Source organism: Phasianus colchicus, chromosome 28 (genome assembly GCF_987193195.1).
Source record: "Phasianus colchicus chromosome 28, bPhaCol1.hap1.1, whole genome shotgun sequence".
NCBI classification, from domain to species: Eukaryota; Metazoa; Chordata; class Aves; order Galliformes; family Phasianidae; genus Phasianus; species Phasianus colchicus.
In genome coordinates, this window is record NC_143463.1 from 3,703,224 (window position 1) to 3,729,275 (window position 26,052).

General features: G+C 53.8%; 2 protein-coding genes and 1 long non-coding RNA gene across 4 annotated transcripts; all 3 read left to right on the top strand.

Annotated features, from left to right (window-relative positions):
- Positions 1-3,157: 3,157 nt before the first annotated feature.
- LOC116235794 (uncharacterized) lies at positions 3,158-5,105 on the top strand. The gene is made up of 3 exons (XR_004168416.2): positions 3,158-3,221; positions 4,001-4,219; positions 5,048-5,105. It is a non-coding gene; the product is annotated as an uncharacterized LOC116235794 (long non-coding RNA).
- A 2,689-nt stretch (positions 5,106-7,794) lies between these two features.
- LOC116235788 (calcium/calmodulin-dependent protein kinase type IV-like) lies at positions 7,795-18,816 on the top strand. Of its 2 annotated transcripts, XM_090126009.1 has the most exons (13): positions 7,795-7,993; positions 8,338-8,510; positions 8,975-9,112; positions 11,885-11,963; positions 12,186-12,248; positions 14,795-14,877; positions 14,990-15,062; positions 15,299-15,389; positions 15,476-15,550; positions 15,810-15,885; positions 15,976-16,102; positions 16,387-16,539; positions 16,734-18,816. In XM_090126009.1, the coding sequence occupies exons 3-13, from the start codon at positions 9,015-9,017 to the stop codon at positions 16,908-16,910; spliced, it is 1,095 nt and encodes a 364-aa protein (XP_089982135.1). In that variant the 5' UTR covers positions 7,795-7,993; positions 8,338-8,510; positions 8,975-9,014; the 3' UTR covers positions 16,911-18,816. The 2 variants fall into 2 exon arrangements, with proteins under 2 accessions (XP_089982135.1, XP_089982134.1); XM_090126008.1 differs by lacking the exon at positions 7,795-7,993 and having other exon boundaries at positions 8,139-8,510.
- A 236-nt stretch (positions 18,817-19,052) lies between these two features.
- Positions 19,053-25,839, top strand: PWWP3A (PWWP domain containing 3A, DNA repair factor). The gene is made up of 13 exons (XM_031604162.2): positions 19,053-19,440; positions 19,691-19,779; positions 19,890-19,960; positions 20,308-21,324; positions 21,732-21,854; positions 22,284-22,354; positions 22,794-22,870; positions 23,122-23,182; positions 23,658-23,733; positions 23,830-23,880; positions 24,270-24,703; positions 25,141-25,229; positions 25,446-25,839. Exons 1-13 carry the CDS (start codon positions 19,384-19,386, stop codon positions 25,522-25,524), a joined length of 2,295 nt encoding a protein of 764 aa, XP_031460022.2. The 5' UTR covers positions 19,053-19,383; the 3' UTR covers positions 25,525-25,839.
- Positions 25,840-26,052: the final 213 nt, after the last annotated feature.

Here is a 26,052-nt window from a genome sequence, read left to right on the forward strand (position 1 = left end):
GGAGATGGAGATGGGATGGGGATCGGAATAGGGATGAGGATGGGGATGTGGACAGGTGTGGGGATGGGGATAGGGAAAAGGGTGAGGATGGGGATGGGAATAGGGATGGAGATAGAGATGGGGATGGAAATAGGGGTGAGGATGTGGATGGGGATGCGGACAGGTGTGGGGATGGGGATGGGGAAAAGGGTGAGGATGGGGATGGGAATAGGGATGGAGATGGGAATAGGGATGGAGATGGAGATGGGGATGGAAATAGGGGTGAGGATGTGGATGGGGATGCGGACAGGTGTGGGGATGGGGATGGGGCATCCTCCCACCCGAATGCCCCCTCCCTCCCCTCCCCTTCTGATAATCCTATTTTTGAACCAAGGGATTAGGATCAATACTTCACTCCTAATGCTGCGGTAATACAGTGTTACACCGCCAGCGCCAGATCCCTGCTGAAACACTTAAGGTAGTTTAAACCCATTTGTGTCGGGGAGTGCCGTGAATTCACAACGAGGTTTTTTTTTCTTCTTCTTCTTTTTTTTTGCAGAGCCGTAGCGCAGCGCTGGTTGATGGGTGCCGTCCCACAGCTGCCCGCTCTGCGTACGGCGCCCTGCAGAGCTGCAAGGGGGGGGGCAGGGCAACGAGGCCCTTGTGCAAACACCCCTCGTGCAAACCAACAACGCCCCTCGTGCAACGGAACCCTCGTGCAAAGCGTTTTGGGTTCAGGGTGGAACAGGGCGATGCTTCGCTCCAAATTGGCCGAGGGGTTTCCAGGCGAAATCCCAGGGAATAGAAACACAAATATTTCCATCCAGTGCTATAATTATGAATTAGAGCAAAGCTCTGTCTTTATTAGGTGCTAATAGAGATAAAGGGGGTTTTGAAATGCAAGGCACAGCTATATAAATGCTAATTCACCCAGAGACCTCCTCTCTCCCCAGACCGCCAGAACGAGGGTTTCAAGGCAACTTCTCACCAAAAAGAAAAAAAAAAAAGAAAAAGCGGTGAACAAACTCCAAGAAAGCATCTCAGCAACTTCATTAACTCTGCGTAACAACGCAGCGCTCCACCCTCTGCCCCTGGGGCTGCTGCCATGGGCTGGGGACCCTGCTGTGCTCCAGCTGTCACCCAAAGGTGTCCCAGAGCTCCTGGTGGGACGTGGGTGCTGCTGGATGCACCTGCATGCATGCTGACTGCAACGGCGCATGCACTGCAGCATGCATTGGTGCACAGGTATTGCAGCACGCAGATCCATTGCAGCACGCACTGCTGCACCCACGTGTTGCATTGGTGCACGTGAAGCTGAACTGCTGGGCATGGAAACGACACAACATGTGACGTTGGGATCATTTGTTCTCGCCCCCACCAGCGTTACCCAGTGCCCCCCATCCCTCTCTTAACCCCCCTTCCAGCCCATTGGGGATAATTGCTTTGTTTACCACTTCCCTGACCCCAAAAAGACAACGGGATGTTGCACGAAACCAGTAGGTTCCAAAAGCCCACATCTCAATGTGCTGCAGGTTCTGACCCCACGCAGGTTCGTGGCTGTGAGCCCGGCTCTAATCAAGAGCTGATGGGGAACGGCTGCAGAACGTTCAGCAAACGCTGCTGCCTTCGGTTTAAGTGCTTAAAAGCTTTCAAGGTGGGTTATTAGGGAAATGGGTGGCGTGGATCCTAATGAAGGGAAAGGCAGGCTGCCTCCACGTGTTGGATCGATGCGCTCCTGCTCTGCTCTGGGCTCCTCCTTTTGGGGCCTGCAGCCAAATGTGATGTTGGGATCGTTTGTTCTCCCCCCCACCAGCGTTACCCAGTGCCCCCCATCCTTCTCTTTATCACCCCAAATCTATTTTTCCATTTCTCTCTGTACCTATTTTCAATCCCACGCAGAGCAATGAGACAATCCCACCGCTGCTCAGCCAAAAGGTGATCAGTGCAATTAGCAGTAGCACTGCTAATCACTCCATAGGGCCACGAATGGGTCCGTGCCCCCTTCTTGGGGCATCACCCACTTCTGCATCCCCACCTGTCTCCTGCAGCACCCAGGAATGCAATGGGACCTCCTGGGATCAGCCACAGAGGGGCTCATCCCTCCGAGCTCCACCGAGCTCAGAATAGTTTTCAATTAAAACAAAAATATCCTATAATAACCCACAGAGGGCTTTTTATTTCCTTCCCTCTTTTTTTTTTTTTTTTTTTTTTAAAGAAATAAATCTATTATGAGGAGCTTAGAGCTGTATGTAAAACCGGCGAGGGACAATTTGAGGATTAGGGATCGGAACTGTCCTGGTGTGACGAGCAAAGAAAGGAAAATCCCATAGGGCCAAAAGGGGGTGAGGACGGCCTCACAGCTGCCCCTACAGCATCAAAGTCATTTTGCTGCAGCACCCCTGGCTGTGCTCCCATTGATGGCACCGGTCACTTCTGGGTGCAGACAGAGGCAAAGGGTGATGGGCTGTTAACCCCCCCCACCCCATTGGGGATAATTGCTTTGTTTACCACTTCCCTGACCCCAAAAAGACAACGGGATGTTGCACGAAACCAATAGGTTCCAAAAGCAGGCCTGCAGAGAGACACAAATAAAGGCAGCACGGAGGGGTGGATAATGAATCCCTAATGGGAGCAGAGCTCACAGCACCAGGCTGCGCTTTTGGGGACTGATAGCCGCCCTCCTGGCCCAGCGTTGCAGCACAGAGCTGTGCCATATGGGCTCAACGGGGCAGGAGGGGCACCCCATCCACACACTGCCACCCCCAGACCCCCTCCCAGCCTCCTGCCTTAACGCACCACCTCTATTTATTCTGCTCCTGTAACTGTAAAATTGATTTTCTTGCAACAAGACGCTCGTCTTTCACCACTGAACGCACCCAAATGCTCCGACAGAAGACACTGGCAATTTTTAATTAGTTTCCTTTATATCTTTTGCCTCCCCGAGCAGGGATGTGGAACCGGAACAGGGAACCCAAAAAAAGGAACAGGATCCAGAGATGTCAAAACCTTTTTTTATTCTTGATACGATTATTAATAACACACAGTTTACCTAACGAGGCAGACGGGCGTGGAGAGCAGGAGCACAGAGTGGTGGGGAAGTGATTATGGGATCTTACAGGAGCATCGTTACATCTTCCCTATGACCTCAGAGCAGCTCATTGCCTCCTGGCCAACAGCTCCCAGCTGCAGCCAGGATTCTCTGCCCTGCTTTAGGGATTGTTTCCCAGGCATGACATGGCATGGTATCCGCATCCCCATCCACATCCCCATCCCTATCCCCATCCTCATCACCATCCCCATCACCATCCTCATCCTCATCGCCATCCCCGTCCTCATCCTCATCCTTATCCCCATCCTCATCCCCATCCCCATCTTCATCCCCATCCTCATTCCCATCCCTATCCTCATCCTCATCCCTATCCTCATCCTCATCCCCATTCCTATCCTCATCCCCACCCCCATCGCCATCCTCATCGCCATCCTCATCCTCATCCTTATCCCCATCCTCATCACCATCCCCATCTTCATCCCCATCCCCATCCTCATCCTCATCGCCATCCTCATCACCATCCCCATCTTCATCCCCATCACCATCCTCATCCCCATCCCCATCCTCATCCTTATCCCCATCCTCATCACCATCCCCATCCCCATCCTCATTCCCATCCCCATCCCCATCCCCAAGTTTATCCCCAACCTCATTCCCATCCTCATCCCCATCCCCATCCTCATTCCCATCCCCAACCTCATCCTCATCCCCAACCTCATCCCCATCCTCATCCTCATCCCCAACCTCATCCTCATCCCCAACCTCATCCTCATCCCCAACCTCATTCCCATCCCCATCCCCATCCTTATCCCCATCCCCAAGTTTATCCCCAACCTCATTCCCATCCTCATCCCCATCCCCATCCTCATTCCCATCCCCATCCTCATTCCCATCCCCATCCTCATCCTCATCCTCATCCTCATCCTCATCCCCATCCTCATCCTCACCCCCATCCCCATCCCCATCCCAGAGCCGTGCCAGGTGTCAGAGCCCCCCGAAGTCGAGCTGCAAACACACGTGGATGGTGCCATCTGCAAAGCAGTAATTAACAGAGCCACGCCTCACATCGCAGCCCTGATAAGGGATAATTAATGCTTTGGGTCCTGGCAGCTGCTGTGTCCATCTGAGTGGATGCACTGAGGAGGATGGCAGTTATTGCTGGAGGTCCTGAGCTCAGCGTGGGGTGTTCAGGTGAAGTTTTGCTTTCACGTGCCCTCTTCCCCATCCCTCAATAGGGGAGGGGTCTCCTGGCTGGGCTCTGACCCCCAACCCCTGCCTGCCCCATGGCTGTGCTGCTTTGTTCGCTCCCCACTCGAGAAAGTTCACATCAGGCTTTTTTTTTTTTGGGGGGGGGGGGTTGATTTCAACTCAGCTCCTGCCCTCCTCCGTGCTGGGGCTGTGCTGTGTGGGCTGTGCAGGACCTTCCCCACGGAAAAGCGTGGGGTGGGAGCTGCCAGCGATGGGGTGAAGCAGGGAGGAGGGGGGGGGACACGCAGCTCTGACCGCAGCACATGAAAAGTTGTTGGGAGGGGGAAAGGAGGAGAAGGGGGCCGGGCAGGGAAGTCCTGCAGCCTCTCCGTGTCAGCGCTCCGTCTGCTGTCACTCAGCACAGAGTTCTCCTTCAAGTTGTCATCGCGGGGCTGGAGGGGATTATGCCGAGGCACTGTCCAGAATTGATTCATGTGGAACGCGTGCTTGACGAGCGGAACCGCTGGTGTGAGCGGAGCCGCTGAGACCCCCTATTTCCCACCTTCCTCACACAATCCCGTATTGTTCGACCCCAGCCTTCGTGATCCCCGCGCCGGGGCTGTGAGTGACACAGCTTTGAGGCTCTAAGGCGTATTTTGAATTTCTAAAACCTCTCAGGAAGTCCCCGGGGTGCCTTCTGCCATTGTTTCTCCTTTCGCCTTTTTCCCTTTCCACCCCGCTCCCCTCCCGCCTCTCCTTCTCCCTCCCCTGACTCTCACTGTCCCACCGCAGTGGTTTTTTTTTTCCCCACCCTCTCCCCGTGTTTTGTAGCTCTGGAGCTGCTCAGCCCCTCTGCAAACACAAATCCGACGACGGAAACAAAACGAGCAGAAGAAGCCTCAAAAGTTCCCAAATCCTTCGATCTCGGGGGGGGGGAGGGGAGGAGGAGGAGGAGGCGGCTTTACTTGTTTGTTTTCCATCAGCCGACGCAGAGCCGGGGATGCGCTGAAAAATCGTAATAGGAATCAATCTTCAGCCCAAGCTGATGCCGTGCGTCTGTCTGGTGTCCGTCTGTCCTCAGTGCTCCATCCCTGGGGCAGTGTGGGGAACCCCAGAGGGGGGCTCGCAGGACCCCAGTTGGAGTATTTCCCCCCCCCTGCCACCTTGGCACTATATAACCATTTCCCATTTCCAGTCTTAATCTTATAAGAATGAATTGAGAATGACCAGCGTAAATACACAGGTGCCACTGGGAGCAGAAAGCACTCTTTAATCTCAGATATGAAAACAATTCCCTGCACTGCTCACTAGCAATCAGCAAGTGCTATCAGTGCCGCGCGCTCCCTGGGAACAGGAGAGCTTATAAATATGAATTAGTGCAGAGAAAATCTACTCTCTTACCTAAAGCTAAATGTTATCTGGGTCCCTTTCCAGCAGTGGCTGACATTTCCAGAGTGCTTTTAGTCACATCTGTGGGAAGACAACTCATTCCTTTCTTTAAAAAAAAAAAAAAAGGGGGGGGGGGAGAGAAGAGAGAGGAAAAGGAATGAAAGAGGAAGTGGGGGAGTGGGAGGTGAGGTGGAGGAAGAGCTTCCTTTGTTCCAGGAGGGAAACGTGGGAGCCTGAGGCTGCTGTAGGAGCTTGGCTGGGTTGGGAGGGATGAAGCAGAGCTGAGAGCATCCCTAAGGGTGGTCCCTGAGCGGGGGTATTGGGTGCCTGCTGTGCTGTGCTGCACTGCTGGGGAAACTGAGGCACGGTGCAGTCTGAGGGCAGTGGGAGCACTGCCAAAGGGCAGAGCAGGATGGGGGCTGTGGGATGGGCTTTGCTGGGGGGTCTCGTGCAGACCGACCCACCCTGAGGGTCACAGCGTGTCCCGTCTGCTCAGACCCCGCACATCCTCTGCTCCGACCTCGAAAACGTCTCCGCGAGGGAAGGGCCAACGGAGCGCGCAGCCAACGGGGTGCTTACTCTGCCTTTTAGGTTTTTAATGAGCGGTTGCTGGCAGGAATGCTAACACCACTCAGCAGACAGACCTGCCCGCTGTCGGTGTGCTCTGCGTCCTTGTCTGGCTGCGCTGAGCTCTGACCTCATTTGCTCGGTGCCATTCAATTAACAAGGCGAGCGGCGCTGGGGAAGGTGGGGATGCCGGGGGGGGGCATTAACAGTATGTATTAATTTCCATTTTTGGTTCTGAACAATTGAGCATCGCTCAGCAACGGCTGCAGGAGGCTCTCGTGGTGATGCCATCACCCAGGGCTGTGTGGGGGTGAGCTGGGGGTCCAGCTCTGCTTTCACCCCCACCCACGGTCAGAGCAGACCCCCCCCTCCTTTGGGTTTGCTGAACATCGATGGAGGTGTGATGAGACAGAAGTGAGGGTGAGAAGGGGAGAGAAATGTTTCTCAAGGTGTGGGGGGGAAAAAAAGAAAACAAAATAGAATTTCAGGCGCCTATATTTGTAAATGGGGTTTTACTCCAGCGTAATGAGAGAGCAAAAGAATTAATTTCTTTGCTGGGAGACAGAAGGCTGAAGGTCTCCTGCAGCCCCATCTCTGCACTGCTGGGCCCTGAAGCCCTTCCTCTGCTGCTAATGGGGGGACCTGGGATGCTGCCAGCCTCAGCTCCATCCTAGGGGGCAGCCCAGCATCCATGGGCCAAATGGGTGGGGGTGTGGAGGGGGTGGGCAGAGCACAGGGCCTCAACACACAGCAGTGAGTTGATAAGGGGAAGGAGCTGCCTCTGCTCTCCAGCTGCAGCCCACTGCTCTTTTTGGGGTGGGTAAATTTGGGGTTGTGTTTGCTCTAGGTGAAGTGGTAAATATTAATGATGCCACACCTTCCCCCCCCTCCCATCGCTGCACCATAACAGCATGGGGAGGAATGACTCAGAGTCATTTTATGGACTGAGGTCACTCCTTTTAAGAATATCCCTTTCGAAAGCAAGTTGCAATGAGTTGGGATCAGGCAGGGCTGGGTTCTCCTCCCTCAGATGCGATGAAATATTCTGATAAACACCTGCGGAACCCATTACAAAGAGAGCATCTCATGCTGGTGGGGCCTTTCCTGGAGCTCTGTCTGCATCGTGTCAGGGCTGAGCATCATCCCCAGGACTCCTCCAACCCCACGACGCTCTGTGTTTCTGTGTGTAATGGTAAAACACACAACTGCACCTGCGGGGATTGCAGCCTCGGTGCTGACAAGGAGAGGGCAACGGAGAGCTGCTGAGATTCCCGGTGTGCGATGGGTGCCGGTGCTGCTGCTCCACGCACGTGGTGTTGCTGCAGCCTTGTGCTCAGCCCTGCGGTCCCTTCACGCACACGTGAAGCTCTCCGTTCAGCTCCCCCCGCGGCGGGCAATGCAAATCCCTCCTCCCTACGTGGTGCCCTGGCTGGGGGTCCCGACCCCATCCCCGACATTTCCCCTTTCCTACCCAATTCCAGCCCCTATCTCATCCCTGAGCGCGCTCCGTGCCCGGCTCCACCCCGCCCCACCTCACTCAAATCCTCCCCCACCCTCCTCCCATCCCTTCTCCGTTCCCATCCCCTCACCCCCGTCCCTCCCGTTTCCCCGCCGCCCCCTCCTCTCCCATCCCGTGGCGAACGGCGGCACCGTGCGGCCGCACCGGGCAGCGCCGCTCCTTCGGGGGTGGGGGGGAACCGAGATCCGCTGCAGCGCTCCGGGGGTCCGCCCTCCGGCACGGCTACCCCCACCTCCACCGCGCTCGGATCCAACGGAGCATCACCGGGAGCGCTGCGAATGCAGGATGGGGATCTGACCTCGGTAATGGGATAAAGGGGGGGGGGGGAGGGCACAGGAGTGATGGAGCGGCGTGGGGCGGGGGGGTCCCCGCGGGGTGCGGGGCGAACGGGCGCGGTGCAGTGACGGCGGCCGCCGGGGGGTGGCACGGCCGAGCCGGGCGGGAGCGGTGCCGGGTGGGGGTGCGGCCGAGGAGGGCCCCCGAGCGCCGCAGCCCCGCGTCTCCACCTTCCTCTACCCCCGCACCGGCGTCTCTGCGGTCCCGCAGCCCCACGCACGGGCATCCCTATTCCCTGCGCCTCGGTGTTCCCGCATCCACGCCTCCCCGCATCTCTCCATCACTGCATCCTTTCATATCCCCGCTCCAGGGCCGAAAATCCTTACCCTACCCCGGAGGGCAGCAGCCGGGTGCGGGAGGGGGGGGGGGGTGGCCGCCCAGCCCCGCACGCAGCGCCCACCGTGTCCGCATCCGCCCTGCGCCGGGGATGAGGGAGAGCCGGGGGGGATTCGGCTCCGCCGCGCAGCCACGCAGCAGCTAACGGTACGTGGGGCTGCGCGGGTGGGCGATGTGTGTGTGGGGGGGGGATGAGCTGCGGGGCTGACGGTGTGTGGGGTTGATTGCGGGAATTGGGGGTACGGATACCCCATAGCACCCATGTGTGGGGCACAGACAGAGCACAGCCAGGGCACCCGGTGCCAAAAGAGCCCTGGGAAGCTGAGGGTGGGGTGGGAGAAGTGGGGTGCAAGGGTGGGCGAGGTGTGTGTGTGGGGGGGGAGGGTTTGGGGGTGTGATCTCCAAAAAGGCAGCGGACGTGTCTGGTGGGAAGGGGATTTGTGGCTGCGGATCCGTTGCTCTCCGTAATCCCAAGGAGCATCCGCTGCCATCTGTGCACTGCCACGCAATGGGGGGAGCATGGTGATGCTGGGGGGGCCGTGGTGATGCTGGGGGGGCCGTGGTGATGCTGGGGGGGCCGTGGTGATGCTGGGCTCTGCTCTGCCCGGCAGCTGGTGGGAGACTCCTCCCCCACCCCCCCCCCCGGGCACCATGCCTTCCTCCAAGACGGACGGCGAGTATTGGATCGATGGATCCCACCGTGAGGCTGCCCTGGAGGATTTCTACGTCGTGGGCCCTGAACTGGGACGGTACTGCCTGCATGGGGGAGGGGGGAAGGGAGTGGAAGGCAGCAGGAGGATTCCCTGCGTGGGAGCGTGTCATGCTCAATGGCTGCGTGCAGGAAGGGTGCAGGGGAAGGGATGGATGGACGGATGGATGGACGGATGGATGGATGGAGAGGGGCCAGGGGGATCCCATCCTCATGTGTGAGCTGGGGTTTGGAATCGATCACAGTGCTGCTGCTGTGGTTTTGGGAGCAGTCACTGGAGTCTTGCAGGACGTGGTTCAGGTTCCTCGTGTGCCCTACGCTTCTCACCCCATTGGTAGAGATTGGGTTGGTGATCTCTGACTTTTGGCTTCTGGGCAAGAGGAGGATGAACCTGGGGCTGCAATGGGACCCTCCTATGAGGAGCCCCAGCAAAAGAGCATGACTGAGGATAAATCCCATCCCTGCAGGGGATTTATTCCCAAGATTTGTCCCATTTAAGGTAGGAGGCCCCACAGAAATCTCAGGTGTATCCCCACGTCCAGAGCCAGCTCTAGGGTTTTCCCCACCACTAAGGGCTCAGCAACTGGTGGGGGCACAAACAGCAAGCCCCCACAGAGGTTTCTGGGCCCTTTGGCCACCTGAGATGTGGGCTTTGCCAAAGCACAGGATGGTGCCAGGCGTGATGCATGGGCCAGGCTGCAGGAAGGGGCACAGCATGGGCATTTCCAGGCACGTCCCCCCCAGTGCCCCATGCAGTGCTGTCACCCAGCAGTGCCTGTGCTTTGGTAGGATGCCTGCCTGCTCTGGGAAGGAGCCAGGGCCCAGCAGACAGCCTTGCAGCCATGGAGCTGCTGCACATTGAGCAAAGCCAGAGCTTCCCATCCTCTGCTTTGAGCTGGAGGTGTAAGCAGGGCTGGCTCTGGGGGATGAGACCCCAGCAGAGGGGAGGTGGTGGAGCAGCCCGCATCCACCTGAGAGCCCCTGCAGGGTTTCCATCAGCAGAGGAGCACGTGGGGCCACAAACAGCAGCTTGGAGTGTGCTGCCTGCACAGATGGACACGTGGTGGGGGGACAGACCCTGCCCAGAGCCCCCAACCCCTCTGTCCATGCGCATCCCATCCAGGGTCTGGGCTGGGATGCACCCACAGTGAATTCAGGCTCCTGGCAAATCCCATTGTTCGACATTTTCCAGTTCATCTGTAAAGCAAATACAATTATCTGCCGTGGCTGTCAAGGTTGATTGCAGTATTTACTCCAGGCCTTAAGCAGCAGCCAGGCGGGCAGGTGGAGCTGCTGGCAGCACGGTTCCAGCTGCTGCTGTAATTGGGGATGCAGTGACGGCAGCGGGTGCGTGGAGCTGTGCTGGAGGAGTGGAGCTGAGGGGCCAACGGGCTTCAAATGATCCCTCGAGGAGTGGGTTGTAAATCATCTGTGCAGAATGTGGTGCTGAAAGTGCATGTTGAGTGATGGGAGGGTGAGCGTGGTGCAGGGAGAGGGGGCACGGCAGCTGGGAAGTGGGGACAGTGGCACAGCCATGGGGCAGAATGAGGGCACAGCAGCAGTGGTGGTGCCGTGGGTTCAAAGCAAAGCCGTCTGCAGCTCTTCCTGAGCAGATGTGATGGGAAATGCTAAGCAAAAGGCAGAAAATGCTTCAGAAATGCTCAAAATGTGGGGCTGCCCAGCTATGAGTGTGCTGCAGGCTGAGCCCCGTGCCATCCCCAGCCCCGTGCCATCCCCAGCCCCGTGCCATCCCCAGCCCTTGTGCCATCCCCAGCCCTTGTGCCATCCCCAGCCCTGTGCCATCCCCAGCCCTGTGCCATCCCCAGCCCTGTGCCATCCCCAGCCCTGTGCCATCCCCAGCCCTTGTGCCATCCCCAGCCCTTGTGCCATCCCCAGCCCTTGTGCCATCCCCAGCCCTTGTGCCATCCCCAGCCCTTGTGCCATCCCCAGCCCCTCGCCGACCCCCTGCAGTACCCAGCTCTGCTGTTGCCATGGGAATGCAATTCTCCAGCTCAGCAGACGAGTTGCAAAATCCTCTCTCCTTTTTAAAAGCAGAGAGGTGGATTTCAGGAGGGCCCCCTGGGAGCTGCGGCGCTGCAGCAAAGGGTGACCTGTGGGCAGCAATGGGCAGCGATGGATCCTCGGGTTCTTGAGGGAGATTTCGGTGTAAAAAAGGGGTTCTTTGGGCTTTGACCTTCGGAGGTTTGGTGCTGACTGAGGATGGGGGGATGGCGTGTGCCTCCAGCCAGAACCTGAACTTGTCCCAGAAGGTGTCAAAGCCAAAGAGCAATAAAGTGCGGTCGATTACTCAGGGGGTGAGAATTAATCTGCTTCGAGGAGCCGGGCAGCAAAGATGAAATTGCAAACTAGCCCCATAATGGCCTGAAGAAATGGGTTGATTTCACCGTCCAGTGGTTAGAAAACATTATTAACAAGATCTGAAAGTGACGGGCAGCTGAGCAGCACGGCGCAGGCTGATGGGAGCGGGTTCTGCCTTTGTAAGGCAGAGCAGTTTTGCACTCTGGCAGGTTTTGTTGTGTGATTGGGATGGGGGGAGGTCCTGCAGCATCCGTGGTTCCACTGAGCTCATCCTGGAGCTGGGAGCAGGGAGGGGGGGGGGGTTGCATCCTGCCCTGAAAGCCGCTTATGGTTTTTAAACCGCCTTTAGGATTCAGTTTTAATTAAAATGGCTTTAGTGGGGAAAGCTGGAAGTGATGCTGGGTGAAGCAGCTCGGTGCTGGTGGAGGCTTTGTGAGGTGGGGAGGGGGAGTGGGACCCTCTGCCCATCCATCCCTGTGCCTTCATCCTGCAGGGGAGCCACCTCTGTGGTGTACAGCTGTGAGGAGAAGGGCACACGTACCCCATATGCTGCCAAGATCCTGAAGAAGACGGTGAGTGTTGGTGGCTCTGAAGGTTTGGGAGCATGAAGGGCGTTGGGATGGGGGGGACGTGGGGGTGGGGATATGGGGATGGAGATGCCAGTGTCTGCAGTGCAGGGTCGAGGGGGGGGGGGGAGCACAACAGGCTCAATTTTGGGGGCACATCCTCAGTGGGGGGCTGTGCTGTGGCCCCAGCAGTGGTGGTGATGGACATCTGTGGGTTTTGCCTTCCAGATCGACAAAAAGATTGTGAGGACGGAGATCGGGGTCCTGCTGCGCCTCTCACACCCCAACATCGTGAGTACGAGGCCGCAGTGCCCCCATCCCAGCACTGGGTGCACGTGGCACTGGGTGAAGCCGTCACCCCACCACCCCCCACCCAGACCCCTTGGTGCCCTACGGCACAGCGCAGCCCCGCTCAGCACCGTCCCCTCCTTTCCCATCAGGGTGCAATGGGGTTCACCCCCTCCTCAGCTGCTCCCCACCCCGCTCCCCATCACCCTCAGCTTTCCATTCGGTGCTGAGCAATTTCCACTGAGGAGATGAAATGAGCACCGAAGCCAATTGCCCATCAGTAAGGAATGCTGCCAGGGGAGATAAGAGGAAGGGAGATAAGAGGCGAGGAGAGGGCGAGGGGCTCCCTGCACCCAGCACTGGGCAGAGCAGCTCCTCCATCCCAACACGGCAGAGGAGAGGACCACGTTTCATACACCAACAGAAATGCCACCAGCTTCGGTTTGTGCTCTCCCACACCCTTTGTGCACCGCACATGGGGAGCACCCATGGGTGCTTTGGTGCTTAGAGCTTCCATAGGGGAGCCCCGAGCGATTGCTGGCAACCGCAGCATCTCCTTCTCTACAACATTGCCTTCGGTCCGTTTTACTAAGCATTCAGCACCAACCTCGACGGTGGGTGATAATAGGATTGTAAACTTTTGAAGTTAATAGGAAAATTATAGTGCTTCTGTGTGTTATTATAATGCAGTCAGCTGCCGCCGGCCCTGCGGGGTATCACGGCTCGTCACCCGGCCTGCGAAGGTAATGATTAAAGCCCCATGAAATCCACAGTGTCACAAAAGTCTTAAGAAGCGTGAAATGCTCTGTTTTCTGTTCAAAAAAAAAAAAAAAAAAATTTTTTTTTTTTTTAATATATATATATATTGCGTTTTTGACTTCTTTTTTTAAGAGAGATCTGTTAATTCTAGATTTGCTGCGCGGGCACAAAGGGTTTGTGCAGACTTTGCATGGTATCTGAAGGGGAAATGAGAAGGGAAATGGAGATTGTTTCACGCTCTTTCCATGCAGAGCACTGCTGGGGGTGCTCCCCTGTGGGTGCTGCTCATGGGGGCCCTGGGTGTCGCAGCTCCAGAGGTGGCATCGCAGCAGGGATGGGGCTGTGGTATCAATGTGTGTCCCCAGCTTTGAGCTGATGGGGCTGAAGGTGGAGCAGCCCCTGCCTCGTCCTTAATGAGGGATTAAGTGAGTGAGGCAGTTCCAGATCTGGGCTGAAACAAAGAGGCGAGGAAGGGATGTGTGGGGTGCGTCTGTGCCAGTGCTGCCACGTCTGGAATTTATATGGTGGGAGGGAGCAGTGTCCTATGGCACCAGCACAGCCCCATCCCAATGGCACAGCTCCATCCCACCAGCACAGCCCCAACCCCAATGGCAAATCCCAATATCAATGGCACAGCCATATCCCCAATGGCACAGCCCTGTCCCACCAGTACAGCCCCAACCCCAGTGGCAAATCCCCATCCAAATGGCACACCTTATCCCAAATGGCACAGCTCTAACCCCAGTGGCAGATCCCAACCCCAATGGCAGATCCCAACCCCAATGGCAGATCCCAACCCCAATGGCACAGCCATATCCCCAATGGCACAACCCTGTCCCACTAGCACAGCCCTATCCCAAAAGCAAATCCCAGTCCCAATGGCCCAAGCCCCATCCAAATGGCACAAGGCCCATCCCAATGACACAGCTCCAACCCCAGTGGTGCAGCTCTAACCCCAATGGCAAATCCCAATATCAATGGCACAGCCCCATCCCAATGGCAAATCCCCAACCCCAATGGCACAGCCTCATCCCAATGGCAAATCCCCAACCCCAATGGCACAGCCTCATCCCAATGGCACAGCCCCATCCCAATGGCAAATCCCAATCTCAATGGAACAGCCCCATCTCAATGGCACAGCTCCAACCCCAGTGGCGCAGCTCTAACCCCAATGGCAAATCCCAATATCAATGGCACAGCCCCATCCCAATGGCACAGCCCTATAACAAAGGCACAGCCCTATCCCAATGGCACAGCCCTATCCCAAAGGCAAATCCCCATCCCAATGGCAAATCCCAATATCAATGGCACAGCCCCATCCCAATGACACAGTTCCAACTCCAGTGGCGCAGCCCTGACCCCAGTGGCAAATCCCAATCTCGGTGGCACAGCCCCATCCCAATGGCACAGCTCCAACCCCAATGGCACAGCCCTATCCCAAAGGCAAATCCCCATCCCAATGACACAGCCCCATCCCAATGGCAAATCCCAATCCCAATGGCACAGCCCTATCCTAATGGCAAATCCCAATCTCAATGGAACAGCCCTATCCCAATGGCACAGTCCTATCCCAAAGGCAAATCCCCATCCCAATGGCAAATCCCAATATCAATGGCACAACCCCATCCCAATGGCAACTCCCCAACCCCAATGGCACAGCCCCAATCCCAATGGCAAATCCCAATATCAATGGCACAGCCCCATCCCAATGGCAAATCTCAATCCCAATGGCAAATCCCAATCCCAATGGCACAGCCCCATCTGCTGCCACCCACTCTCATCCCTTTCAGATCAAACTGAAGGAGATCTTCGAGACGCCCTCGGAGATCGCTCTGGTGCTGGAATTGGTGACGGGAGGAGAGCTCTTTGACAGGTAGGGGACACAGCCCCGAGGGAGGGTGAGGATGGAGTGGTGTTGAAGGACACCCCTATGGGGTTGGGGATGGGGGGGGTGAGGGCGCATCCTGACTGCTGTGCACCCACAGGATCGTGGAGAGGGGGTTCTACAGTGAGCGGGATGCGGCACACGTGGTCAAGCAGATCCTGGAGGCTGTGTTGGTAAGGTCTCCCCGTCCCCATGTGGTTTGGGGGCATCGCTGTGGGTCTGGGAGCATCACTGCAGGCCCAGAGCCGTGCTGTCTGGGGAAGGTCACTGCCACACAGCCTGGAAATGGGGTTTCCATGGCAACAGATAGGTTTAAAAATGGAAACTCTGAACGGGAAACGTCCTTCCTCCGCTCTGCTAAAGCCTTTCCTTCCTTCCCCCCCCCCATCCCCGCTGCCTCTGTCCGCAGTATTTGCATGAGAATGGAGTGGTGCACCGGGACCTGAAGCCGGAGAACCTGCTGTATGCAGACCTGTCCCCCGACGCTCCCCTGAAGATCGGTGGGTGCTGAGCAGAGGGGCTGCACCCGGGGGTTTCCCACCCTATCGGCACCCATCAGTCTGACCCCTCCCTGTGTGTCCCCAAGGTGACTTCGGGCTCTCCAAGATCGTGGATGAGCAGGATACCATGAAAACTGTCTGTGGGACACCGGGGTACTGCGGTGAGCAGTGGGGTTGTGGGGCAAAGGAACTCGGGGAGGGGGGGGGGGTCCTTCCTGACACTCCATTCTGCCTCACAAAGAGCCCAGAATTGGGGACTGGAAGGAGATGGGGACAGGTGGCACAGCTCTGTGATGCACGAACCCTGTTTGTCATCAGTCCCCAAGCAGCTCAGCGCTGAGCCCTGCACACAGGAGGTGCCCAGAGGGTGGAGGGGGGGGGGGTTTCCTCCTGGATTTTAACCCCCATCTCTGCTTCCAGCCCCTGAAATCCTACACGGCTGCCCCTATGGGCCTGAGGTGGACATGTGGTCAGTGGGTGTCATCACCTACATCCTGTGAGTATTGCTTATGGGGTGTGAGCCCCTGGCCGTGCCGTGTCCCTGCACGGGGTCTGGGGGCACTGGGGATCTTCTGCATCCTTGCAGGCTCTGCGGTTTCGAGCCCTTCTTTGACCCACGTGGGGACCAATACATGTACAGCCGCATCCTCACCTGTGACTACGAGTTCGTGTCCCCCTGGTGGGACGAGGTTTCCCTCAATGCCAAGGACCTGGTGAGTCAATGAGCTTCAGGGCGGAGAGCTTGAGGCTGTGTGAGACGAGTGGATGGGGTGTAAGAATGACAAAGCCAAGAGTTTGCCAAAGGGAGTGGTGTCGTGGTCTTTGCTTCTCTGCCTGCTGCTCCTCTGCTTCTGCATTCCTTGCAAACGTGAGGCTGTGAGTCCACCCAGAGAGCTCCTCCTGAGCATTGCACAGGGGTGGGTGTGGGGGGGGCGCTCGACAAATGACAATTTTGTTTGTTTGGTTGGTTTTTTTTGCACGCTGAAATTGGCTGCAGGTCAGAAAACTGATCGTCTTGGATCCCCAGAAGAGACTGACGGTCTATCAGGCTTTAGAGCATCCCTGGGTCACTGGAAAAGCAGCCAAGTTTGCCCACATGGACAGCACCCAAAAGAAGCTGCAGGAATTTAATGCCAGGAGGAAACTGAAGGTAACGTGACAAAACCCAATGAATCCATCCCACTTTCCTCTTCTTGCACAAAACTCATCCCATCCCCATGGGCTGCATTCACTGGGGCTGAGCAATCCCTGCCCTGAGCAGCAAAATGCTGAATGGGGGAAGCTTGGGGGGTTGAACCACGTGTTTGTGTGCTTCCTACTGATGCCACCACGCTCTGCCTGCAGGCTGCCATGAAAGCCGTGGTGGCTTCCAGCCGTTTGGGCAACCACGGCCACCACGACTGCTCCAGGAGCCGGGGGGGTTCCCAGGGGAGCACTGAGGCCACCGCTGCATCTGAGGAGCTGGAAGCATTCCCTGCTGTGCCCAAAGTGTCCATCAACGGGGCGAGCTGCAGGAGCTGATGGTGCCCGGCTCCCAGCAGCACTGCGGGGGCTTTTGGGGCACTGTGGGGGTGGTGGCAGCATGGGGTGCATCTCTGTGTGGTGCTGCTGTGTGGCTGTGTGTCCATCCTCACCCCGCAGGGAAGCAGCGCTGGTGACTCCTGTCTTCCAACAACCCAACAGCTTTGGCTGCTGTGGGGTTATGAGTGTCCCAGCTGCTTAAAAACGAGGAGAAAACAGCAGGAAAAAAAAAAAAAAAAAGGATTTCTTTCACCTTCCCAACAAAGGCAGCGAGTTATCTCTCCACCAGAGTTCTGTAAATAGTCCTCAAAGGCATCACTGCAGAGGGGAGGGGTGGCCAGCAATGTGCGCTCAGTCTCCAGCCCTATTGCACCCACCAGCCCCACTGCAGGGGGGGGGGTCGGACCTCCCTCCAAAAAACGTCTGCCTGCAGCTCCTCGGTGTCTTTAGGTGGTAGATGAGCTCTGTTTGATTCGTGCTTTCGTGACACTCCGGTTTCATTCGTCCTGGTGTTCAGTCTCAGTGTGTGCTGTGTGGGAGTGGCAGGGCTGTGGGTGAGGAGTGCTGCCTTCGTTGCATTCTGACAGGCGTTTTAATGAAGAACAATGCAATTATTTCTACGGAGCAGCGTCAGACTTTGTAACACGGTGCTGTCGTTTCTTCATTGGGGACGATGAGTTTATACGCATTTCTGTTTGGTTTTTTAAGACTAATGAAATCCCAGGACAAACTTCTTGAAATGAGATTTTTTTAGGCGTTTCTTTACCAAGCTGCAGGATGAACATTTGTGGATTTTAATACAGAAGAAGAAATGAGACAGGAAAAGCCATACTACGTGTGCTGGAGAGAAGGGACTGCAGATGAAAGATACAGCTTTGCTTAAGCTAAGAGCTGCAATTACAGAGACAGTCTGGAGAGGGTTGGTTGGTAGATGCAGAGCTGTAAATGGGGATGCAGGAAGGGAAATGTGACACAGTGACTTTTGTACTAATTTACAGCACAAACAGAAATCCTAAGGATGACAGTAAGGGCTGATCCACGCTTTATTGTGCTCATTTATGCTTAGGGTGCTCATAAAGCCAATTACAGGGGAGAGATCAGATGCATGAAAGAATGGAGGAAGGAAATGATGCTCCTTTTGCTTTGTTATTTCTCTCTTCCTTCCCTGCTTGAAGACAGGGGGCAGAATGCAGTGCTGTGCTGAGCTCTGCTCTCCATCCTGCAGACGTGCAAACCCCACGGAAGCGTCCATTCACAACAATGGGGCCTGGACTTCATGTCTGCTATTTATTAAATCAGGTATTAACATTAATTCACACACTCTGACGTGAGGGACAGGTTTAAAACATCGTGCAGGAAAAGGTCAGGGAGCTCAGCACAGGAGCAGGGACATTGCTCTGCCCTCAGACTGCTCCTGGTAGCAGAAAACAAAGTATCACTGAGATAATGGGTATTAAAGGAAGATCTAGGAAGACAACCGAGGTGAAATTTTAGCCAGAAAAAAAAAAAGGAGTTTGTCAACAAAAAGTATTATTCCACAAATATCTGTACCTGGAGGTAGGGAAAGCTGTGTCAATCCTATGGGACACGCCATTTCGGTCTGTATGCTGTTTTCAGAACGTGTTTTAATAACTTACTTCTTCTGTATAGTGGTTACATTTTCAATATCGCAGTTATTTATAAAAGAGCATAGACAGCAAATAAAACATCTAACGTCGTAACGCGTGCTCTGCCCTTCCTGCGTCTGAATGGCTGGAAACCTACACGGCTGTACCCGTGCGGTATGACTGCTTTCCGGCTCTATCGGCCGATCTATTCACGCTGCGCTGAGGCCCAACGAGACCAAGCGCTGGGTGCTGCCCTTTGGGCACCGCAACCGCACGGTGCGGGACTGCCGGACACCCACGTGCTCGCAGCGCGCACATGGCACCGCCCCGTGACGTCACAGCGGAAGCGGAAGTGACGCTCAGTAGCGGAGAGGCGGGGCGTTCCTCCCGCCTTTTTTTATAGGAGGCGTGGTTAGGGCGCGGCAAACGGAAAAGCGGGCGCACCGATTGGCCGTGCAGCGAGGGCGGGAAGCTGGAAGAGCAGGGAGGTGATTGGCTGTAGCGGTGCTAGGAGCGCGGCGGCGCATGCGCAGAGGGAGGCGCGGTGTGAGAGGAGGCGGCGGCGGCGGCGGCGGCGGCGTCCCGGCTGCTGGCGGCTGGGCGGGGCGGCTCAGCTCGGTTCTGCTCCGCTCCGCTCCTCCTTCCCGCCGGGCGGAGGCCGTGGCCGTTCGCTTCCCTCGGTCCCGGGTGCTGGGAACGGAGGTGCCGCCGCTTGGGAGTTAAAGCGCCGCGCGGTGGCGGTTGAGGGCCGCTCGAGTGCTGCGTTACGCCGCTGAGGGCTGGAATAGAGGCGGCCGGAGCGCCCCGAGTTCTGGTCATGCTTTATTCCTTTTACCTCACAGCTTCTCCTTCCCTGTGTGAAACGCATGGCGAACCGGGGCTACGTCCTGTGCTGCTGGAGGGGGCGGCTGTGGCCGGCGAAGGTAAAGTGAGGCTGGGGGATGGAGGGAGTGGGGAGGGCGGCCCTGGTGTGTGAAAGCAGGGCTGAAATTGCGGATGTAATTCATGCGAGGGGCTGGGCTGGGGGCTGTCGCCTCCCTGGGAGCGTTTGGGTCAGGAAAAGGGGGATATATTGCTAAGAAAGCAATAAAACGCATTGCCGCTGAAGCCTTGTGAAGTCAGGCCTGCCCTACAGCACTCAGAAAGCACTTGAAATACCTTTTTTTCATGTAGGTTTTGCCAAAGCCTGGGCTTGCTGAGGATCCGCCTATCAGCAACGCACAGGAGGTTCTGGAGGTTGAAATAATCAGCCTAAAAGAAAGGTGAAGTATCTCTGTTACAGTTTTCTTTCTAAGCTTTAATCTGAGAGCATCCATGAAATCAGCTGAGTGACTCCAGGTTGGTTCACGGCCTCGTTGTGTTGTGTTTTCAGGGTCAGCGTGAAGCAGGAGGATGCTGTGTCCCTGGAGGAGGCGTGCATAGAGGACATCGTCTCTAACTTAAGTGAGGACAGAGCATTTGTGGCCTTCTGTGTTTTGTGCTCAGAAAATCAGGTGGAAAATAGTTTTGTTGTGTTTCCAGGGGTGTCTCTTGCGGTTTTCTCCCCATTAAATCCATGAAGATTGAAAATAGACTGAATATTCTTAAGCCCCTTTGGTTTCTCCCTAAGGAATGGGGAAGAAACTTGTGTGCACCTGCATGGCTTTTGTTGTTAGTTTGTGCTTCTGCACCTCAGAAGTCACAGACGGTTTCAATGTTGCCTTAGGAAAAGGGTGTGATGTAGATGCAACTCTTTATTTCTCCTACAGTAACAAAGGCTGTTGTGCTTACTGCCTGTTGTTCCTCATCAGGTGAAAAGATAGATCCGGATGAGGCTGTGGAAGAACTGAAATATCGTTGTGCTCTTAAAACTGCCTTGGATTCTTTGAAAGAAAATGTACCAACCAGAGAAGCACCACCTTCAAAGGAGGGACCAAGTACTCGTTCATCCCAGGCAAATGGTGCCAGGTCTCTCTCATCTTCCCCCTTAACCAGCTGTCAGTCACTCTCTAAAGAAAAGTTGGAGTCTGAGAGTCTCAATAGGAAAAGAAAACAGAGAAATAGCCCCAACCTGAGGACTGGTACAAAAAACCAAAACCTGAGCTGCTCTTTAATTCCAGAGAAGAGTCCTGGAGCGAATGAAAATGGAACAAAACGCTTAAAACGTAGCACTGAGGACTTGTGCAACACATCAAACTCAGACAGTGAGAATTGCACGGCGACAGGATCACCACTGTTATCGAGGGAGAAAAAAACAAAGCCCAGATTGTTGAAAAAATCCCTAACGAGTAATAAAGTCTCACTTAAGCTGAAGGAGGAAAAATGTAAGCAAGGAAGGAGGAGAGCAAGAGGTGCAGGATCACCTGAGTCGCTTACAAATGGTTCCTCCAAAGGCCGAGGGCAGCCCCCTGGTGCTTCTCTGTCTGCATCCTGCAGCTCTGGCATGGTGGTGCCTGGGAGGAGCAGGATGAGCACCAGGCAGCAGCCAAAAGGGATGTTACTGCGCTCATCTTCCAAAAATGCCTCTGTCTTTCAGAAGAGCACTGGAAGTGAGAATAAAAATGTAGTCAAACAGGTCAATGGGAGGAAAAAGACAAGGAGTGTGAAACTGAGACTGAAAGGAAAACAAGAGGCCAATGCAACCACGTCCTCATATAGGAAGAGGGAGTGCAGAAACAGCCCTGAGTCTTCAGCTGGGCTGTCTGACTGCAGAGTGCTGTCTGATGGTGTTCTCCCTCAGCTGCAAGAGGAGGAGAATGAGGATGAGCCACCTGTGGTTATGAACAAAGCAAAGGAGTTCCACCTGCCTGAGTTTGAGGAGGAGGAAGGTGGGCACGTCGCTCTTAGGGTGTGGAATCTCCATTCCTTCTGATTCACACACACCTTGTGTGTGTGTTCATCACGCTTGGAGAATGATGTTGTGTTTTTGTGGGGGTGGTTCTTAAACTGCTGGGTTGAATTCCTCTGTGTTTTAAGTCCTGGGGAAATTAGGTTGTATAACAGAACAGAAGGGTACAGAATCCTGAAACCTGCATCTTTTCCTATGGCTCCTTTCCCTTTTTTGCCCTGTGTTCAGGCTGTTTACCCACGCAGAGGTCTGTGTGGTGTTACAGGTGCCCCATGATTCACAGTGCTGTGGGGTAACACTGCTTTTCTCACACTTGTGCATTGCACTTGGGATGAGGGCGATGGCTGTAGGGCCTGTAGCACTGACAGTGCTGTGTTGTTGTTGCAGGACTGGAGCCCTCTGGGCTGTCATCTGAGAGGACGTTCTCTGAGAAGCTGTCTCAGCTCTCAGATCTGGTGGAAGAGGAAGAGGAGGAGGAGGAAGAACTTCCCAGCATTTTATCTCATCAAGGTGAGGCATGGGTTAGCATGCCTTGCTGGTTTATGTGTGCTGCTGACTTGCTGACAAGTTATGGTAATCCTGATCACAAAACCTCACCTTTCTAGCAAACAAATCCAGTTTTGTCCAGGCTTGGATTAAAACATCTTCATTGGGTGCTGCAGGAGGGCTGTTTGGAACAGCATTCCTTGCCAAACAATGTGGAGCTGGGCAAGGGTCTAAGATTAAGATTTCTGAGCTTCTGTATTATATATAGAATATAGTTTCTGTATATTCAAAGCTCTTGCCTTTTGTAGGGGAGGGAAGGATGTTCTGCCACTTCAGTTGAGACCTGTAAAAGCATGAAAGCAGAACTCGTTGGGTATTCCCTGTGGGAAAGGAGGCTGACACAGCATGAATTAACTTTTTCTGCTTTGTTCTTTAATTATTTTTTCGTTATAGAACCAGAATCAATTGACAAAGGGATTTTGGTGTGGTGCAAGTGGCAAAGATACCCATATTGGCCAGCAGTGGTAAGAACAGCTTGCTGCAGTATCACAGGGATATGACGTTTGCTGGGGGCTGATGGGGAACAACTAACAAACTAACAAAGTTCTTGAGCATTTCTTGCCCTTCTTGTCTTGTGTGGAACTGGACATGCTTGTCTGCCAAATCAGAAACTGAAGTAAAGCCAAAAATGATAGAAAACTTGCTTATAATAAGGCACACGTGAAGTAAACGTGGGTAGTGTGTGTTTGCTGCTGTTGGAGCAGAGGATTCCTCCTTAGCTCCTGCATCATGAGTTAAACTGACTGCACCCTTCTCTGAGAAATAAATACATTCTTTGTGCAATAACAGAAATGCTCCTTTGGGGTGCTGTAAGTGTGGGGCTCATTGCATAGCTGCAAATGCTCATGCTTTGTGAGGATGTGAGACTTGGAGGATGCCAATCAGACTTTCCTCTCTTTGCAGGTAAAGAATGTGAAGCGGAAGCACAGGAAGGCAAATGTGCTCTTCATAGAGGGGAATACCAGTGAGAAGAAGAAAAGGTGATCATTGTGGGTTCTACTTAAGTGCTGAACTCCAGGTTTCTGCTGGCCAGCCTTCATTGATGGGATGGGAGGGTTGGGATTGGGTAAGATTCCTCTGTTTTGGGCTCTAACAGACTCCATGAGCTGTGTTAGTGAATTCCTCAGGCTGATTTTTGGGAAGGTGTGTGAAACCCCTCTGAACAAGCAGCTGCACAATGTGACTGCCTTATATCCCTAACTTTGTTGGGTTTGTTTCTTGTGTCAACAAGTTTCTCAGTATCTCTTCGGAACCTGAAGCACTTTGACTGTGAAGAAAAGCAGGACCTGATTGTAAGTGCTACAAGTAACACATCACTACAGTGTGTACAAAAACATTTTGCATATGGTGTGTAGCTTACCCTCCCCAGGTGTCTGCTCTCATTTTGCTGAGTGCTCTCTCATGAGATCCTCTTCCATTCAATAAAGTTCTTAAACGTAATTGTGTTGATTATAGTATTAATGTAGATTATACTGCAGGATTAGGATCTTCCTTGTTCCTTGGTCAGGTTATGGATGCTGCTAAGAACGTAGGCAGTGGATGGGAGCTGGTTGTTTAGGGTTCCAACTGTATTTTCACTTGTTTTCTATATATGCTAAAGCCACGCTTATCAGTGCTTATAGTGATTATGGAAATTGAATAACAAGACAATATTTTAAAAAAACCTGTGTGTGAGCTTTGGTTGTTGTTACTCCTTTGTTAACTTGGTCCTGAGGCCATAGCTCTGACAGGCAGCACTTAGGCCTGTGTGTGGCTCCTTTCTTGCAGGACCAAGCCAAAAAAGACTATTGCCAAGAAATTGAGTGGTGCATTCAGTTGATTTCTGACTATCGGATCAGAGTGGGTAAGTCCCATGTGCTGATGTGAGCCAGGACATGCAGTCACACTGTGGCTGTTGGCGTAGCTGGACTGATAACAACCTGTTCTCTGGGCTTTTCAGGTTGCCATTCATTTACTGGATCCTTCTTGGAATACTTTGCTGATGATATCAGTAAGTGAATTCACAGTGAGATTTCTTTCTATTCCTTTTAGTAGATAAGCTTGGCTCTAATTTGTTGCAAGTGTGTGAGTCGGGCTGGTGGGGCACACTGAAACGTGCTGTTGGTTGTGCTATAAGGTTGTCAGTCCCACAGTAGAAGTGAAATGTAATTAGTGGGCTGGTTGTTGTTAATGACTTCACATTGGAGCAAGTTGTTCTCAAAGCTTGTGTTCATTTCAGTGCCTTTTGCAGTGTGTTTTTTTCAAGGCGAGTCCATCCCCTCTTTCAAGAGGGGAAGGAAAAGTCCTCTTATCAAGAAAGCCCTTATTTGGTGTCTGCATATAAGTGTCAGAAAGCCCCTTATTTTAACTGAGTATGTATGGTGGTGGTTTTTCTTGCAGGCTACCCTGTCAGGAAGCAGTACCAGCAGAGCTCAGTCCAAATGACCTTTCCCAGCGTAGCAGAGGAAGATCTGGAGGATTCTGTGTTAGAAACTTCACCTCAGAAGCCCTCCAGGAAGCTGCTGCCTGACAGAACGAGGGCTGCCAGAGACAAAGCCAATAAAAAGATCGTGGAGTTCATCGTGAAGACCAAAGGAGCAGAGGAGCACCTCCTGGCCATTCTGAAGTGCAGGAAGGAGTCCCGGTGGATGAAGGACTTTCTGAATTCACGTCAGTGTGGGAAATGCGTTGAAACTTATTTAGAGGATGAGGAGCAGTTGGAGCTGGTGGTGAACTACTTGAAGGAAGTAGCATATCATGAAATAGACACTGCAAACCTCCATCGACTGCTTGGAGATGGAGTGAAATTTATTTTAGATGTCCTTTTGCCTGAAGTAAGTAAACATGAAACACTGAATAAAGAGAATGTTGAAGTAGATAACATAACTTAAGTTCACTGCCTGGTGGAATGATCCAGGGGAGGTGTATTGGAGCCCACCTACTGCCCTGAGTGGTGTTGAGCTCAGGGGGCTGTGCCTAAATTCATTCCCTTAGGAGCTTTTCCTGGGAAAACGTTAGTAAGGTGTGGAAACAGATTTGCTGTTAAGAGAATCTTATTGTCCTTATAAAAGCAGTCTCCTGGGTATGCTGAAGGACAAATCTGTACCACCTAATGGGTTCCCCTACACAGAGGTCCTTCCAGGCTTCCAAAGGGATTAAGGAGTCTCATCCCAAAAACGTCTCAGCCAATGAGCACAATTTCAAGCCTGCTCTAAATTTTGTAATTGAGGTTTTTCTTATGCTCGTGTAAATGAACCAAATGCTTTTATAGGCCATCATTTATGCCATTTCTGCTGTGGATGATATAGACTACAAAAAGGCAGAAGAGAAATACATGAAAGGACCATCTGTGAGCAAAAGGTACGTTCCTATGTTCAGCATCTCCCAGTTTTCCTCCTTGTTTACTGTCTGTATGGAGTGGTGGGGGAGTTCAGCAAGACAAGCTCTCATTTAAATACTGGGATGGTTAACCACTGAGAAACATTCTTGCAGAGTTACTGCAACATCCAAAGCTCTGCAGAAGCTTTAACACTTTCGAGTGTTGCTTGAAATAACAGCCTTCCTACTTCTTCTTAGGGAGAGAGAAGAGTTTGACGAAGAAATTCTGGAGAGGAAAAGGCTTCAGGCTGAGCTGATGGCTGCAGACAGCGTGTGAGTGGCAGCAAATGCTTTCCCAATTACACCCCAGCCTCGTGTACATCTCCAAAGCTGTGGCTGTGGCAGTGCTGTATTCCCACCACACGCAGCTGTACCTTCAGTCCTTGTTCTCATCTCTGTGCTGCTGGAAGTGCTGTGAGCTGAGTGTGTGTGCTGCTGCCCTTTATATGGACTGAGTGGGAAAGAAGCCCCTGTTGTCCTCAGAAGAACAGAGGCTGGTGTTGTGGAGCCAAAGGCTGGGGCAGCGTTGGCTCTTTTCCTTTATCTGTTATTAAAGGTGTGGGGGAATAAAATTGGTTCTGAGTGAAGCAAACTCATTCCTGGCTCTTTGTGGTGGTGGAAACCAATGGCTGTGTGTGTGCTCAAAAAGAAAAAGATCTTTTGGTGGTTAGTTTTTTTTTTTCCTTTTTAAAAGCAGCCCTATTTTGCAGCCTGCCTTTAGATAATGTTTTCCAGGAATGCTTTCAGTTGTGTTTCTTTATCTGATTTGTACTTGAGCACCACTCCAGCTGAAGTTCAATGTGCT